At 37.5% G+C, this 15,322-nt stretch overlaps 1 protein-coding gene across 1 annotated transcript in view; it reads right to left on the reverse strand.

Annotated features, from left to right (window-relative positions):
* ADAM9 (ADAM metallopeptidase domain 9) overlaps positions 1-15,322 on the reverse strand; it is a 104,984-nt gene that overhangs the window by 40,515 nt on the left and 49,147 nt on the right. The window contains exons 12-14 of the mRNA XM_068532078.1: positions 11,175-11,346; positions 4,582-4,674; positions 3,346-3,541 (exon numbers count right to left, since the gene is read on the reverse strand). Coding sequence (XP_068388179.1) covers positions 3,346-3,541; positions 4,582-4,674; positions 11,175-11,346 — 461 coding nt within the window. The remainder of the gene's footprint in view (positions 1-3,345; positions 3,542-4,581; positions 4,675-11,174; positions 11,347-15,322) is intronic.

Below are 15,322 nucleotides of genomic sequence, written 5' to 3' on the forward strand. Positions count from 1 at the left end.
AGAGCCTCCCATCAAGCCTCTTAGATAGCCTCAACCACCAGAGGGCAGACAGCAGAAGCAAGAAAAACTACAATCCTGCAGCCTGTGGACCAAAAACCACAGTTACAGAAAGATAGACAAGATGAAAAGGCAGAGGGCTATGTACCAGATGAAGGAACAAGAAAAAACCCCAGAAAAACAACTAAATGAAGTGGAGATAGGCAACCTTCCAGAAAAAGAATTCAGAATAATGATAGTGAAGATGATCCAGGACCTCGGAAAAAGAATGGAGGCAAAGATTGAGAAGATGCAAGAAGTGATTAACAAAGACCTAGAAGAATTAAAGAACAAACAAACAGAGATGACCAATACAATAACTGAAATGAAAACTACACTAGAAGGAATCAATAGCAGAATAACTGAGGCAGAAGAACGGATAAGTGACCTGGAAGACAGAATGGTGGAATTCACTGCTGCGGAACAGAATAAAGAAAAAAGAATGAAAAGAAATGAAGACAGCCTAAGAGACCTCTGGGACAACATTAAACGCAACAACATTCGCATGATAGGGGTCCCAGAAGGAGAAGAGAGAGAGAAAGGACCAGAGAAAATATTTGAAGAGATTATAGTCGAAAACTTCCCTAACATGGAAAAGGAAATAGCCACCCAAGTCAAGGAAGCGCAGAGAGTCCCATACAGGATAAACCCAAGGAGAAACACGCCGAGACACATAGTAATCAAAGTGGCAAAAATTAAAGACAAAGAAAAATTATTGAAAGCAGCAAGGGAAAAACGACAAATAACATACAAGGGAACTCCCATAAGGTTAACAGCTGATTTCTCAGCAGAAACTCTGCAAGCCAGAAGGGAGTGGCATGATATACTTAAAGTGATGAAAGGGAAGAACCTACAACCAAGATTACTCTACCCGGCAAGGATCTCATTTAGATTTGATGGAGAAATCAAAAGTTTTACAGACAAGCAAAAGCTAAGAGAATTCAGCACCACCAAACCAGCTCTACAACAAATGCTAAAGGAACTTCTCTAAGTGGGAAACACAAGAGAAGAAAAGGACCTACAAAAACAAACCCAAAACAATTAAGAAAATGGTCATAGGAACATACATATCGATAATTACCTTAAACGTGAATGGATTAAATGCCCCAACCAAAAGACATAGACTGGCTGAATGGATACAAAAACAAGACCCATATATATGCTGTCTACAGGAGACCCACTTTAGACCTAGGGACACATACAGACTGAAAGTGAGGGGATGGAAAAAGATATTCCATGCAAATGGAAATCAAAAGAAAGCTGGAGTAGCTATACTCATATCAGATAAAATAGACTTTAAAATAAAGAATGTTACAAGAGACAAGGAAGGACACTACATAACGATCCAGGGATCAATCCAAGAAGAAGATATAACAATTATAAATATATATGCACCCAACATAGGAGCACCTCAATACATAAGGCAACTGCTAACAGCTTTAAAAGAGGAAATCGACAGTAACACAATCATAGTGGGGGACTTTAACACCTCACTTACACCAATGGACAGATCATCCAAAATGAAAATAAATAAGGAAACAGAAGCTTTAAATGACACAATAGACCAGATAGATTTAATTGATATATATAGGACATTCCATCCAAAAACAGCAGATTACACGTTCTTCTCAAGTGCGCACGGAACATTCTCCAGGATAGATCACATCTTGGGTCACAAGTCAAGCCTCAGTAAATTTAAGAAAATTGAAATCATATCAAGCATCTTTTCTGACCACAACGCTATGAGATTAGAAATGAATTACAGGGAAAAAAACGTAAAAAAGACAAACACATGGAGGCTAAACAATACGTTACTAAATAACCAAGAGATCACTGAAGAAATCAAAGAGGAAATAAAAAAATACCTAGAGACAAATGACAATGAAAACACGACGACCCAAAACCTATGGGATGCAGCAAAAGCAGTTCTAAGAGGGAAGTTTATAGCTATACAAGCCTACCTCAAGAAACAAGAAAAATCTCAAGTAAACAATCTAACCTTACACCTAAAGAAACTAGAGAAAGAAGAACAAACAAAACCCAAAGTTAGCAGAAGGAAAGAAATCATAAAGATCAGAGCAGAAATAAATGAAATAGAAACAAAGAAAACAATAGCAAAGATCAATAAAACTAAAAGTTGGTTCTTTGAGAAGATAAACAAAATTGATAAGCCATTAGCCAGACTCATCAAGAAAAAGAGGGAGAGGACTCAAATCAATAAAATCAGAAATGAAAAAGGAGAAGTTACAACAGACACCGCAGAAATACAAAGCATCCTAAGAGACTACTACAAGCAACTTTATGCCAATAAAATGGACAACCTGGAAGAAATGGACACATTTTTAGAAAGGTATAACCTTCCAAGACTAAACCAGGAAGAAACAGAAAATATGAACAGACCAATCACAAGTAATGAAATTGAAACTGTGATTAAAAATCTTCCAACAAACAAAAGTCCAGGACCAGATGGCTTCACAGGTGAATTCTATCAAACATTTAGAGAAGAGCTAACACCCATCCTTCTCAAACTCTTCCAAAAAATTGCAGAGGAAGGAACACTCCCAAACTCATTCTATGAGGCCACCATCACCCTGATACCAAAACCAGACAAAGACACTACAAAAAAAGAAAATTACAGACCAATATCACTGATGAATATAGATGCAAAAATCCTCAACAAAATACTAGCAAACAGAATCCAACAACACATTAAAAGGATCATACACCACAATCAAGTGGGATTTATCCCAGGGATGCAAGGATTCTTCAATATACGCAAATCAATCAATGTGATACACCATATTAACAAATTGAAGAATAAAAACCATATGATCATCTCAATAGATGCAGAAAAAGCTTTTGACAAAATTCAACACCCATTTCTGATAAAAACTCTCCAGAAAGTGGGCATAGAGGGAACCTACCTCAACATAATAAAGGCCATATATGACAAACCCACAGCAAACATCATTCTCAAAAAAAATAAATAAATAAATATAGCAATACAGATGGACTGCAAAAACGTTTTGAGTGAACAATTAAAACAGAAGACCCATATGTATGTCCCCATACTATTTACATGAATTTATTAAATCTAGACTACAATACTGTGCATATATATGTATAAATATAATGTTAATATACACAGGATAGAGAGGTGAGAAAGTATTATAAAAACAAAAATCACCAACTGAACTTGGACACATCAAATTCATGACCATGATTGCCTACAGAGAAGGAAAGAGGTTTTAACAAAAACTAAAACAAAAAAATAAAATCAAAGCAATCAATATAAATAAAATATCTTACTTGAGCCAAAGATGACTTGACACTGAGCATCATAATATTGGCACATGCCATTGTAACAATAGGCTTTGTTATTCTGGCAAGGATATCCATTCTGAATAAAAACATCTGGCTGACAGAACTGAGAAGAACCGTTGCAATATTCTGGAACATCACATTCATTGGTTTTTCCTCGGCACAAAGTACCTCCTGGAAGGAACTAGGGTAATAGGATTGAAATTGAACAGGAATATCAGGAAAATTCCCACAAATTAATCAAATTGGAAACCACAGTATTTATATCTATAAAAAGTTCTAACAAAAACAAAAGATTAAATAACCCAATAGAAAAATGAACAAAGGCCCATAATAGGCTATTCATAAAAGTCATGAAACATGGAAAATGAAAAAGCATAGCCTCATTGATAACCAAAAGAAATGCAAACTAAACTAAGATATAAAAGCACTTTACACCTATCAAACTAACCTGGATCGTAACACTGGCTAGCAACCAATGTTAGTATGAGGAAACAAAAATAGTGCTTACATGATGTAATCAATACTGTACACTGTACAGTAATCAGTGTATTGATTATACTGGCAATTACAGACTGGCACATTTGTAGAAGGTATATAAAATGTGTGTCAAAAATTTTCATATGCATACTCTGTCCCAACAATTCCACTTACAAGCAAATATTGGAAGCTATCTAAATGTCCATCATTAGTAGACCAGATAAAGAAATTATGGTACAGCCATACAAAGGAATACTAACTACATAACCTTGTAGAACTACATGAATGGAAGAAAATCCATGGTATCTTACTGAAAACAGTGCATAGTAAAAATATGTACACCCATGTTTACCCACTTTCACACAAACACACACCTACACACACACTCATACTCACATTTACATAGGAAAAAGTGACTAATAACAAATTATCAAACAATGGCTACCTGAAGAGGGTAAAATTATAGAGGGTCTTTCAGTGTCTACTTTCTATTGTTGAATTTTTAATGAAAAACATAGACCACTCTTAAATCAGAAAAATAAAATGTTTTTACTTAAGAAAAAAAATCTCTTTAGACCACTTGTCATAAAAGAACATGATACAAAACTGCAAACAAGTGTCATAAAACTTTTCATGTAATCATGTAATAAAAATAGTACTCTCTTACAGATCAGAGAAAACCAATTTTGATATATGCATATTTTTCCTTTTTCTAGTTTTTCCAAATAGGGAGGAATTCCCTACCCAACAGTCTTGACAACAGTCGCCATATGCACATTCAGCAGATGATTTAAGTTTACAAGTACTTCCTTCACAACAAGGGTCCAATTCACATTCCTGTGAAGAGAAAATGACTGTCAATAAAGAAATAAATTATTGTCATCAATATTCATTACTAAAATTCTTATCTTAGACCTATGCTTCCTTCTAACCTGGCTGTAACAGTTACTCTCTGGAAACAGTCCCTTACTATCCTTCTGGATTTACCAGTGACTCTTTAGCTATTATCTAGGTCTCAACATATTTCAAAGGACTGAAATCACAGAAAGTATGTGTCTTAGTCTGCTGGGATTGCCAGAACAAGATACCATAGACTAATGACTTAAACAAAAGAAATTTATTACGTCAGCTCTGAAGGCTAGAGGCCCAAGATCAAAGTTCCAGCCAATTCAGTTTCTGGCGCAGACTCTCTTCCTTGGCTTGCAGACAGCTGCCTTCTTGCTGTGTGCTCACATGGCCTTTCTTCAGTGCGTGTGTTCAGAGAGAAAGCAAGCAAACTCTCCAGTGTCTCTTTTTTATGAGGACTCTAATCCTATCAGATCAAGGCCCACCCTTATGACCTCATTTAACCTTAATTACTTTCCTAGAGGTCCCTTCTCCAAATACAGACATACTTGGGGGTTAGGGCTTCAACATATGAATTTGGGGGACACAAACATTCAGTTTACAACAGTGTGTTTAATGATCACAGGAAATTAAGCATCCATAAATGCACTTCTCTTCATGCTCAGGGTCTGACTTCTCTGTTGGGTGGATTTCCGCCCATGTGGACATTCTTTTTATCTTGCTTGGCTTCTCTCACCCCACTTTGGCCCACCGTGGCTCCCTACCCCTGCCCCAAACCTTCCACCCAGTGACATCTACTCTCCTATATTCCAACTAATGTCTTCAGGTATCAATTGTTTGAGAAGGGAAGGAGAAAGGAGAGGGGGAAAGAAGAAGATAGGAGAAAGGAGGAGGAGGAGAGAAGGGGGCAGGGGAAATAAGCTTTAATTTTTGAAGAATATTTATTTTCCTATGTTGCAGAATTCTAGGCTGACGGTTTCTTCCTTTCAGAACTATAAATCTGCTGTTCTATTGTCTTCTGCTCCCAAAATCACCTGCCATTTATACATTTGTTCCCCATTTTCTTCTGACTTCTTGCATTATTTTCTGCTTATCTCAGCACTTTGATTACAATGTGCCTATAATCATTCTTAGTAATGATTCTGATTTGGCTTTACTTAGTGTTTTAGAATTGTAACTTAACATTTTCTGTTAAATATGGGAAATTTTCAGCCATTATTTCTTTGAATACTTTTCCCATCTCGTTCTCACTCTCCTCTTGGGATTTCATTTATAATTACATTAGGCTCTTTGATATTGCCTACATGTCCCTGATGCTCTGTTCATTTTTCTTTAATCTTTCTTCTTTTTTCTTTAGATTGGATTATTTCTTTTGTTCTACTTCATGTTCATTGACTCTTTTTCTGCCATCTTAGTCTGCTATTAATTCTACCCAGGGAATCTTTCATTTATTAGACTTTTTAGTTCTATAATTTCCATTTGGTTCTTTATTATACATTTCTCTGCTGAGATTCTTCATATGTTTACTCATGAAGACCATATTTTTCTTTAATTCTCTGATGATAAAGAGTGGACTATAATTCATGGCAGTTTTATTCATAATAGCAAAATGCATAACAGCAAAACAACCTAGATATCCTTTAATGGGTGAATGGTTAAACAAACTTCAGATAGGCCCTTTGGGCTGGTGGAAATACCAACCTAAACATTATTCCAAATCTCTGAAGTAATATCCATACAATGGACAGTTACTCACTAATAAAAAATAAAAAAATATTAACACATGCAACAACCTAGACTGACCTCAAAGGCATTACGCTTAGTGAAAAAAAGTCAGTCTCAAAAGGTTATATGTTGTATGATTCCATTTATTATTATTATTTTTAAAGATTTATTTATTTATTTTTGGCTGTGTCGGGTCTTAGTTGCGGCACGTGGGATCTTCATTGAGGCATGTGGGATCTTTTCTTGCGGCGTGCAAGCTCTTCATTGCAGCTCTTGAGCTTCTCTCTAGTTGTGGCGTGCGGGTTTTCTCTTCTCTAGTCGTGGCTCCAGCCACGTGGGCTCTGTAGTTTGCAGCACACGGGCTCTCTAGTTGAGGCGCATGAGCTCATTGTTTGTGGCGCGTGGACTTAGTTGCCCCAAGGCATGTGGGATCTTAGTTCCCCGACCAGGGATCGAACCTGCGTCTCCTGCATTGTAAGGCAGATTCTTTACCACTGGACCACCAGGGAAGTCCCTCCATTTATTATTATTTCTTTTAAGTCTTTATTGAATTTGTTACAACACTGCTTCTGTTTTATGCTTTGGTTTTTTGGCCCGAGGCATGTGGAATCTTAACTCCCTGACCAGGGATTGAACCCACACCCCCTTCATTGGAAGGCAAAGTCCTAACCACTGGACCACCAGGGAAGTCCCTCTATTTATTATTGAAATGGCAAACATTATTGAACTGGCAAAACCACAGATGGAAGCCAGGGGCAGGGATAAGGGCTGGAGTCAGGGTGGGTGTGATTACGACAAGGTAGCAGGAGGGTGTTCTTTTGTGGTGATGCAACAGTTCTGTATTTTAATTGAGGTGGTGGTTACATAAATCTATATATGGGATAAAACTGCATAAAAGTTCACACACACACACGAATGCAGGTTAAAATGGTGAAAGCTGAATAAAGTCTGTAATCTAGTTAACATACCAACGTCAGTGTCCTGGTTTTTATACTGCACTATCACTATATAATTTGTCACCCTTTGGGGGAAACTGGGCGAAAAATACATAGGACTCTTTGGACTGTTTTTGCAACAGTCTGTTAGTTTATAATTATTTCATAATAAAAATCTGAAACTTTGAAAAATGATCTATACCTTGCACCGTACAAAAAATTAAGTCAAAATGGATCATAAACCTAAATGTAAAACCTAAAACGATGGACTTCCCTGGTGGCACAGTGGTTAAGAATCCACCTGCCAATGCAGGGGACACGGGTTCCATCCCTGGTCCGGGAAGATCCTACATGCCGTGGAGCAACTAAGCCCGTGCGCCACAACTACTGAGCCTGTGCTCTAGAGCCGGTGAGCCACAACTACTGAGCCCACGTGCCACAACTAGTGAAGCCTGCGTGCCTGAAGCCTGTGCTCCGCAACAAGAGAAGACACCGCAATGAGAAGACTGCGCACCGCAACAAAGAGCAGCCCCCCCTCGCCACAACTAGAGAAAGCCTGTGTGCAGCAACAAAGACCTAATGCAACCAAAAGTAAATAAATAAAATATAAATACATTTATTTTTTTAAAAAACCTAAAATGATAAAGCTTCTAGGAGAAAACATTTGCAATCTTGGACTAGGCAAAGATTTCTTAGATGTAACACCAAAAGCACAAAAACATATGTTTCACATATGCAAACAGGTATCAAAACCTAACTTGTATGCATTAAACGGGTGCAGTTCATTGTTGACAAGTGTTTATAATTGCCTGTTTCTTACCCTTTGCTTTGTCTTGACCAAACTTTAGTGAGCCTTCTCTCTTTCCTGTAGGCCCTTGAACTCTGCTTGTCTCCACAAAAAAAAAAGGGTACAAGTATCCCCACCCCTTCCCAGCTTCTCCTGGCAATCAGCTGACCAAAAGACAACTTCCTATCAGACCTCACTGGCTATTCTCCCCTGCTTATCCAGCTTCCCCATAAAAGATTCTGCTTATCTCTGTTTGCTCCCACATTTAACCTATAAAAGAAAAACCTTTTTGTTTGATTTTGAGACGCTTCCAGATGTCTGAGATCAGCGTGTTCTCCCTACTACAATAGTCTTTCTTCTGGATAAAGCCTTTTCTTATCTAAGTCTGAATTTGGGGTGGTTTTTTTTGACATTGTATTCAATTATACTTCAATACAGCTGTTAATTTTTTTTCACAGCTACTGTGCAAGACAGACAGATGGCTTCATAAAAGAAAAGAGAATCTGGAAATAGACTATGTATACAGGAATTTTATTTATGGTGAAAGTACCATTTTAAATGGTTTTGCAACAACTGACAATTAATGGGTAAAAGTTAATTCTCTAGCTCACTCCACATGACCCCCCCCCACCAATTATAGAGCTAATACAAAAAACTGTAATTACAAAAATGCTAGAAAAAATTATAGAGGGGCTATATGGTGATAATCTTGAAACAGGAGTAAAACTTGTACCTTGCTCAGTTACAAAACTATGGGGGACACCAAATGCCATGACATACTGTTGGTAAAAGTGCAAACTGACACAGCCTTTTTGTAGGAAATTTGGTAGTCTCTAATAAAATTAAAAACACACATACTTTGCAATTCAATAATTCTACCTTTAGGTAATTATCTTAGAGAAATACTTGTATATGTAGGTATGCACACACACACACATACATGGAGCATATACAAGGATGTACTGTTTGCAACAGAAAAATACACTACAGTGAGTAAATGTCCTTTAATGAGAGTATGGTGAAATAAATCACAGTATATCCTTATACTGAAATACTAATCAGCAGATTAAAGGATTATGTGTAAATAACATAATGACACGGAAAAAATCTCCAGGATATATTAATAGAAAAAAAACTCTGCATGCAATGTATTAAGTCGGATTTCATTTATGTAAAAAAATAAAATCCTAAAACAAACCCAACTATGGTACAAATGTACATACTGTATATAGGTATATAAATGCATAGAATAAAATCTATAAAGAAACACACTAAACTTATAAGAATGATTACCACTGCAGAAGGAAGTGAAAAAATGTATGGGAGAAATAAAGGGGAATTTTGCTTGTGCTTGCTATTTGAAACTTTTATACCAAGAACAACACCTGTGATATTTGAGGGGGAAGTGGTACTTTTTTCAAGAGTAATTTGTAGTGCAAAAGCTCGAGAAGCGGGGCTTCCCTGGTGGCGCAGTGGTTGAGAGTCTGCCTGCCAATGCAGGGGACACGGGTTCGAGTCCTGGTCTGGGAAGATCCCACGTGCCGCGGAGCAGCTGGGCCTGTGAGCCACAACTACTGAGCCTGCGCGTCTGGAGCCCGTGCTCCGCAACAAGAGAGGCCGCGATAGTGAGAGGCCCGGCGCGCGCACCGTGATGAAGAGTGGCCCCTGCTTGCCACAACTAGAGAAAGCCCTCAAACAGAAACGAAGACCCAACACAGCCATAAATAAATAAACAAATACTTTAAAAAAAAAAAAGCTTGAGAAGCAAATATAGACTATTTCAATTAGTTCGATAATGAAGTAAACAGTCAGGAGAAATCAAAACATATATAATATTTTAGGAGAATGCCTGGAAAGAAGAGCTTGGTCATCCTAACAGTATAACATTAATTTAGAGATTAAACATAACCTCATTAGGCTTTATTTTCCTCATTTGAAAATGAGAATATAAAGAAATATCAATCTCCTAGAGTTATTGTGAGGATCATACCATGGAAAACATTTAGCAGAGGCTGCTGACATGCAGCAATAGTGCAATGAAGGCCCATGACAATTTCATCATAAAATACATACTGCCTGGGAATTCCCTGGTGGTCCAGTGGGTAGGACTCTGTGCTCTCACTGCCGAGGGCCCAGGTTCGACCCTTGGTTGGGAAACTAAGATCTCACAAGCCAAGCGGCGCGCCCCTCCCCCCAGAAAACAAAAACAAAAACAAAAACAAAAAAACATACTGTCTTTCTAGAATGTAAAGCCTTCTGGCAAAAGCCAGGGATGTGTGGTCAGGTAAGGGAGAAGAAGCAGCACTTGTGGAAAAGATTGAGAATATAGTAAAGTTTACATACAATTGAACCAATTTCTTTAAAATTTAAATTTAATTTTTTTTAATTTTTGAAATTTAATTAAAATTTTTTTTCCTCCTAAGCCTTGTCTAGGAAGTCTTAAGTAGGCCATTTTGAGAGGAGAATGGCTGAGATATAGAAGAATAATAATAAAGATGGGCACAGACTTATGGCAGTAAGTGTGGGTAACAGGTGTGAGAAAGCCAGAGAGCGGTAGGTGAACTGAAGCTTACTAAAGGGAGGATGTTAATTTGAGTAGCAAGAACTTTGTTAACGAAGAACTTGGACAATGGGCCAGCTTCAATTTACTATTAAAATGAGGTCAACTGAATAAATGTTTCTGCAATGGCAGTGCCAGAATAGTAAAAGCTTATAAGTAAAGAGCCAAGAGAAAAACTGATTCGTTCTTTAAAATAAATAAATGACTCAGTAACCATAACAGAAATGGTAGAAGGTAGCAAAAAAACAGAAGAACAAACATGGCGCTTTCCTGGACACCAAAACAGATGACACCATTGGTCATGTTCTAGGAACGAGGGGATGATCAACCCCAGGAACATATCCCCACAAGCAAAATACCAATCCTCATTTTGCCACTAAATTTTACTTTAGCTCCTATGCTAGAGTTGCCCAAAGTGAGCTATTTTATTTTTTTGCAAATCCCAAGGTAACTTCGCAAAGCAAACATCACACATTAAACTGACCTTTGGAGTACCACAGTCACACTCTTCCCCAGGGTCCACCAATTTATTACCACAGAAAGGAGCGCTGTAAGCTTCGTCAGGCTTTGGAATATTAAGAAGGCAGTTTCCACCTTTATTTAAAGTTAACTTCTCAAAGTCTTCTGCACTGCAAGTGCTGAAGTTTCTGGAACCTCTGTAATAAACATGAAGAAAAAGATCTTAAGTCATAGCAATTACTCACTTTGAAAATCTTAAGTCATGTCTTCAACCATCAAGAAGTGAACATTTAAAGTGACAGAGGAAGTTCCCTGGCTGTCCAGTGGTTAAGACTCTGCGCTTTCCCTACCAAGGGTCCAGGTTCAGTCTCCGGTCGGGGAACAAATATCCTGCAAGCCGCGAGACATGGTGAAAAAAGTAAAAAATAAAATGGCAAAAAATAAAAAACAAAATGGCAAAAGATACAGAAAATATTCACAGAATCATAAATCTCAGCATCAGAAGAGACCTCAAAAATTATCTAGTCCTCTCTAGAATTAAGTTTTATTTGTCTTCCATAGTAAAGGTTCTTCAAATATGTGAAGCGAGCTCTGTTTCCCCAACCTCTTTTCACTCTGCTGAACGACATTCCTGCGCTCCCCTCACTAACGCTTACTAGGAGCTATGTGACAATAATGTGAATCCAGCGATGACGCACGCACTATAGCTACCGAGAAGCAGCATGCACAGGGCAGAATGTCAGCTACAGTTTGAGGTTTAAATGCCTCTGATGGTAATTTCTAAGAACTGTAGTTAATACTCTGAAGGCTAGATGGGCTTCTAGAAACGGTCCAACCTGAACCGTCTATGTGATATTTATACGAACACAATTTTGATGTGTTTCTTTGTGTTGCTGGGTTGTTTTTAGTTATTGTTTTACTCAATAACGATATTTTTAGATAGTCCCACTGGCTATGTTCACTTTTGAAGACTAGTGGGAGACACACTCAACTATAAAACAAGAACCTTTGAGAAATCCAAGTCACATTAAAATTTTATTGGGGGCATTTGGTGCCCTGAAAGAATCTCTTTTTTATCAGTTTGAGCAAGGGTACCAAAAGTAGCAGTGGGAATGAGAACCGTGTTACGTTACAGTGATTGAGAAAGCATTCCTATTGATTCCGTGTCTTCTGTACATCCAGGGAATCTAAGAAACAGATCCTTTCTGGGAGACTTTGTTCCCTGGGTAAACTCTTCTTTGCTAACCGGCCCAGAGTCTCCCAGGAAGTAGACAGTCCTGGCTCCTGGCTCCTGGCTCTTCGGACTGGAAAGCAGTCACACAGAAAGTAAAGACCTAGCACAAGATTTCCGACAATGACCAAAACACTCGTTTTCCACATTCTTCTTTTTCTTGCTACTCTCTGCTTAGGAATATTGTAAGGAGGAGTCCTTTTGTACAACACTGTTCCTTCAACAAATCTTTGTGGAACATCTATCATGTACAAGGCACTCTTCTTCGTGCAAGGGAGAAAACAGTAAACAAGGCAGACAAAAATCCCCGCCCCTGTGAAGGCAACATTCTACTGAGTGAAACAGACTATAAACATAATGAAGAAATAAATTCAACAGTACATTAGAAGACAAGTGACGTTGGGGAAAAAGATGAGGAGGTGAAGAAGATGACCTTTGCAGGGGGAGGAGCGACTACAGTTTTTCAAAGAGCTGTCAGGACAGGCACTTCAAATACTGAGACAACTGAATCAAAATTGGATTTCTAGGGGAAGATCATTGCCGGGAGAACAAACAGTAAGTGCAAAAGCCCGAAGGGAGAAGACTGCCTGTTCAAGGAACAGATAAGGAAGCCAGCACGGCTGGAGTGGAGTGAGACAGCGCGGGATACAGACAGCAAGGTGGGAAGAGGCCACTGCAAGAATCTGACTTTTTACGATGAGTGAAATAAGGAGGGGGGAATGACACAATGGAAAGCGTGAAGCAGGAATGATGTGATCTGATTTATGTTTTAATAAGATCACCATGTTTGCTATGTTAAGCAGGAAGAAGTCCACTCAGCAGATGATGACGGACAAACGTGGCAGTGGTGAAAGCAGTAAGAAGCGTTTGGATTATTTATGTGGTTTAGAGAAATAGACATTAAGGCAAAGAATGTGAGAAAAGAGAAGTCAAGGGTGACTGAGATTTTTGTCCTGAGCTACTAGAAGGAAGGCGCTATCATTAACTATCACGGGAAGATGGGGGCAGAGCAGGTTTTAGGAAAGACAACAAGAGTTTGAGTCTAAGGACCTCAAGTAGAAATGTCAAACTAGAGCATGTGATAATTATCTGATAAACAAGGAGACTTCAATTTAAACGATCGTTTTTTTATTTCCTATTATTGTTCTTTATATGGCTAGTACAGTGCCTACCACAAAGTACACATTCAATAATGTTTTCTGTAAGAATATATTAATCAGCTGATAGTCACAGGAGTTGTACAGACATATGTGTATATTTCCTACACTTGCGCTCCTAATTTTAATCTACAAAGTTCACCGCTTCTGAACAGATTATTTTTGAAATAAGCTTGTTATACAGTCCTTGGAACACATTTTCTCATAGAAACAATGTTTTATATGTGTGATCCTAAAGCAATCTACAAAAAAAAAAAAAAAATCTGTTTCACCCACAATGAAGTTGACTATAGTACTGAAAAGGATAACAAAATCATAACCACTTCTTATGCTGTTTAGTATGTGGGATAATAACAAACATCCCCAAGTTGGCCTTCACTAACACTGTGGATAATAAAATGAAGATATTCTCTCCCTAGTCATCCTTGGATGTCACCTACAGTAATAAGAAGGATGACCTTTCTCCTGATCCTTGGCTTGAATAATAGCAACTAAAGTACCCCTACTCTCTATCACTTCTGGGTACTAAGATATGAATCTAAAGCATCTCCGAATCTCTTTTGTCACATCTAGGTGAGTTTTATAAAACTGATTCAAAAGGACATAGATGGGACTAACAGTGATGGAAATGGTCTACCAGGATATGACCAAAAAAAACCAACTATCATTTAAAACATTCTCTCTATGACTAATCTGGAAATAAGCAGAACACATTTCCACCACTACCATCCTAATCCCCACAGCCTAGGAATAGGAAGTCCTAAGAAAGAACTCTAAGTGATGACACTTAATTAGATTTTTTTTTTTTAAAAAAAGAGCACTCTTTTAAAAGCCTCCGATTATGGAGGCTTTCTGATGTACGTGGCATTGAGGGGCAGAATTAAGAAAGCCATTTCTCTAGAAAGGTACCTCCCAGGAAGAGCACCCCTCACATGTCCAGGAATTCAAGAGCTGTGTGTGAGGGGAATACTCCCAGGTCCCTCAAATATCTTAAATAATGATAAAAATTATGTTACAAAGTTAGATTATCCACTTTTTAAACAGAACTGGATCCAACTGATTATCTGGAAAAACTCTAGCATCTATATCACTTGCATCTAAAAAAAAAGCCTAACTTACAACAGTCAACTAATGTTCATGAAATAGCATATGAAGTAGAAGGTGGGAAATCTGTCCTCAAAAAGAAGATTTAATACGCCAAGGATAACATAATCCTACTTCTCAAATTATTTCTTACCAAAAATTGTTCAAATACAATGTCCAATACTTTATCAAAACATAACATGAAGACACAAGATACTGTGAGAACAACTATAAAGAAATTAAAAGACACTATAAGGGAAAAAAAAAAACAGATATAGTTCCATAAAGTCTCCAGATACTAGAATTATCAAACAATAACCCCAAAAGAGAAAATCTCTGCTTGCTATGGTCAGAGAGAAAAATGAGAAGCTTGAAAATTTTAGCACGGAGCTAAAATCCACAGTTGTAATACAGCAGATTTGATGTGTTTTTCTAAAACACATTCTTTACACATTTAAAATACCCTGAAATTGAGATTCATCTTAAAATTTGTATTAACTTGATAGGCACCATTTTTTCATTCTAAGTGGTATGTTAATAATGGTATCTTATAATCAGTGTCACCTACATTTGCATAAATACAGTGTATTAGTGATCATATTAAACATAAGTAGATTAAATGATTCAATTAAGAGACAAATATTGCCAGGCTGGATTAAAAAAATAAAACCTAAATATAGGTTGTTTAGAAGCATATATCTA

This window comes from Eschrichtius robustus, chromosome 21 (assembly GCF_028021215.1).
Source record: "Eschrichtius robustus isolate mEscRob2 chromosome 21, mEscRob2.pri, whole genome shotgun sequence".
NCBI lineage: Eukaryota > Metazoa > Chordata > Mammalia > Artiodactyla > Eschrichtiidae > Eschrichtius > Eschrichtius robustus.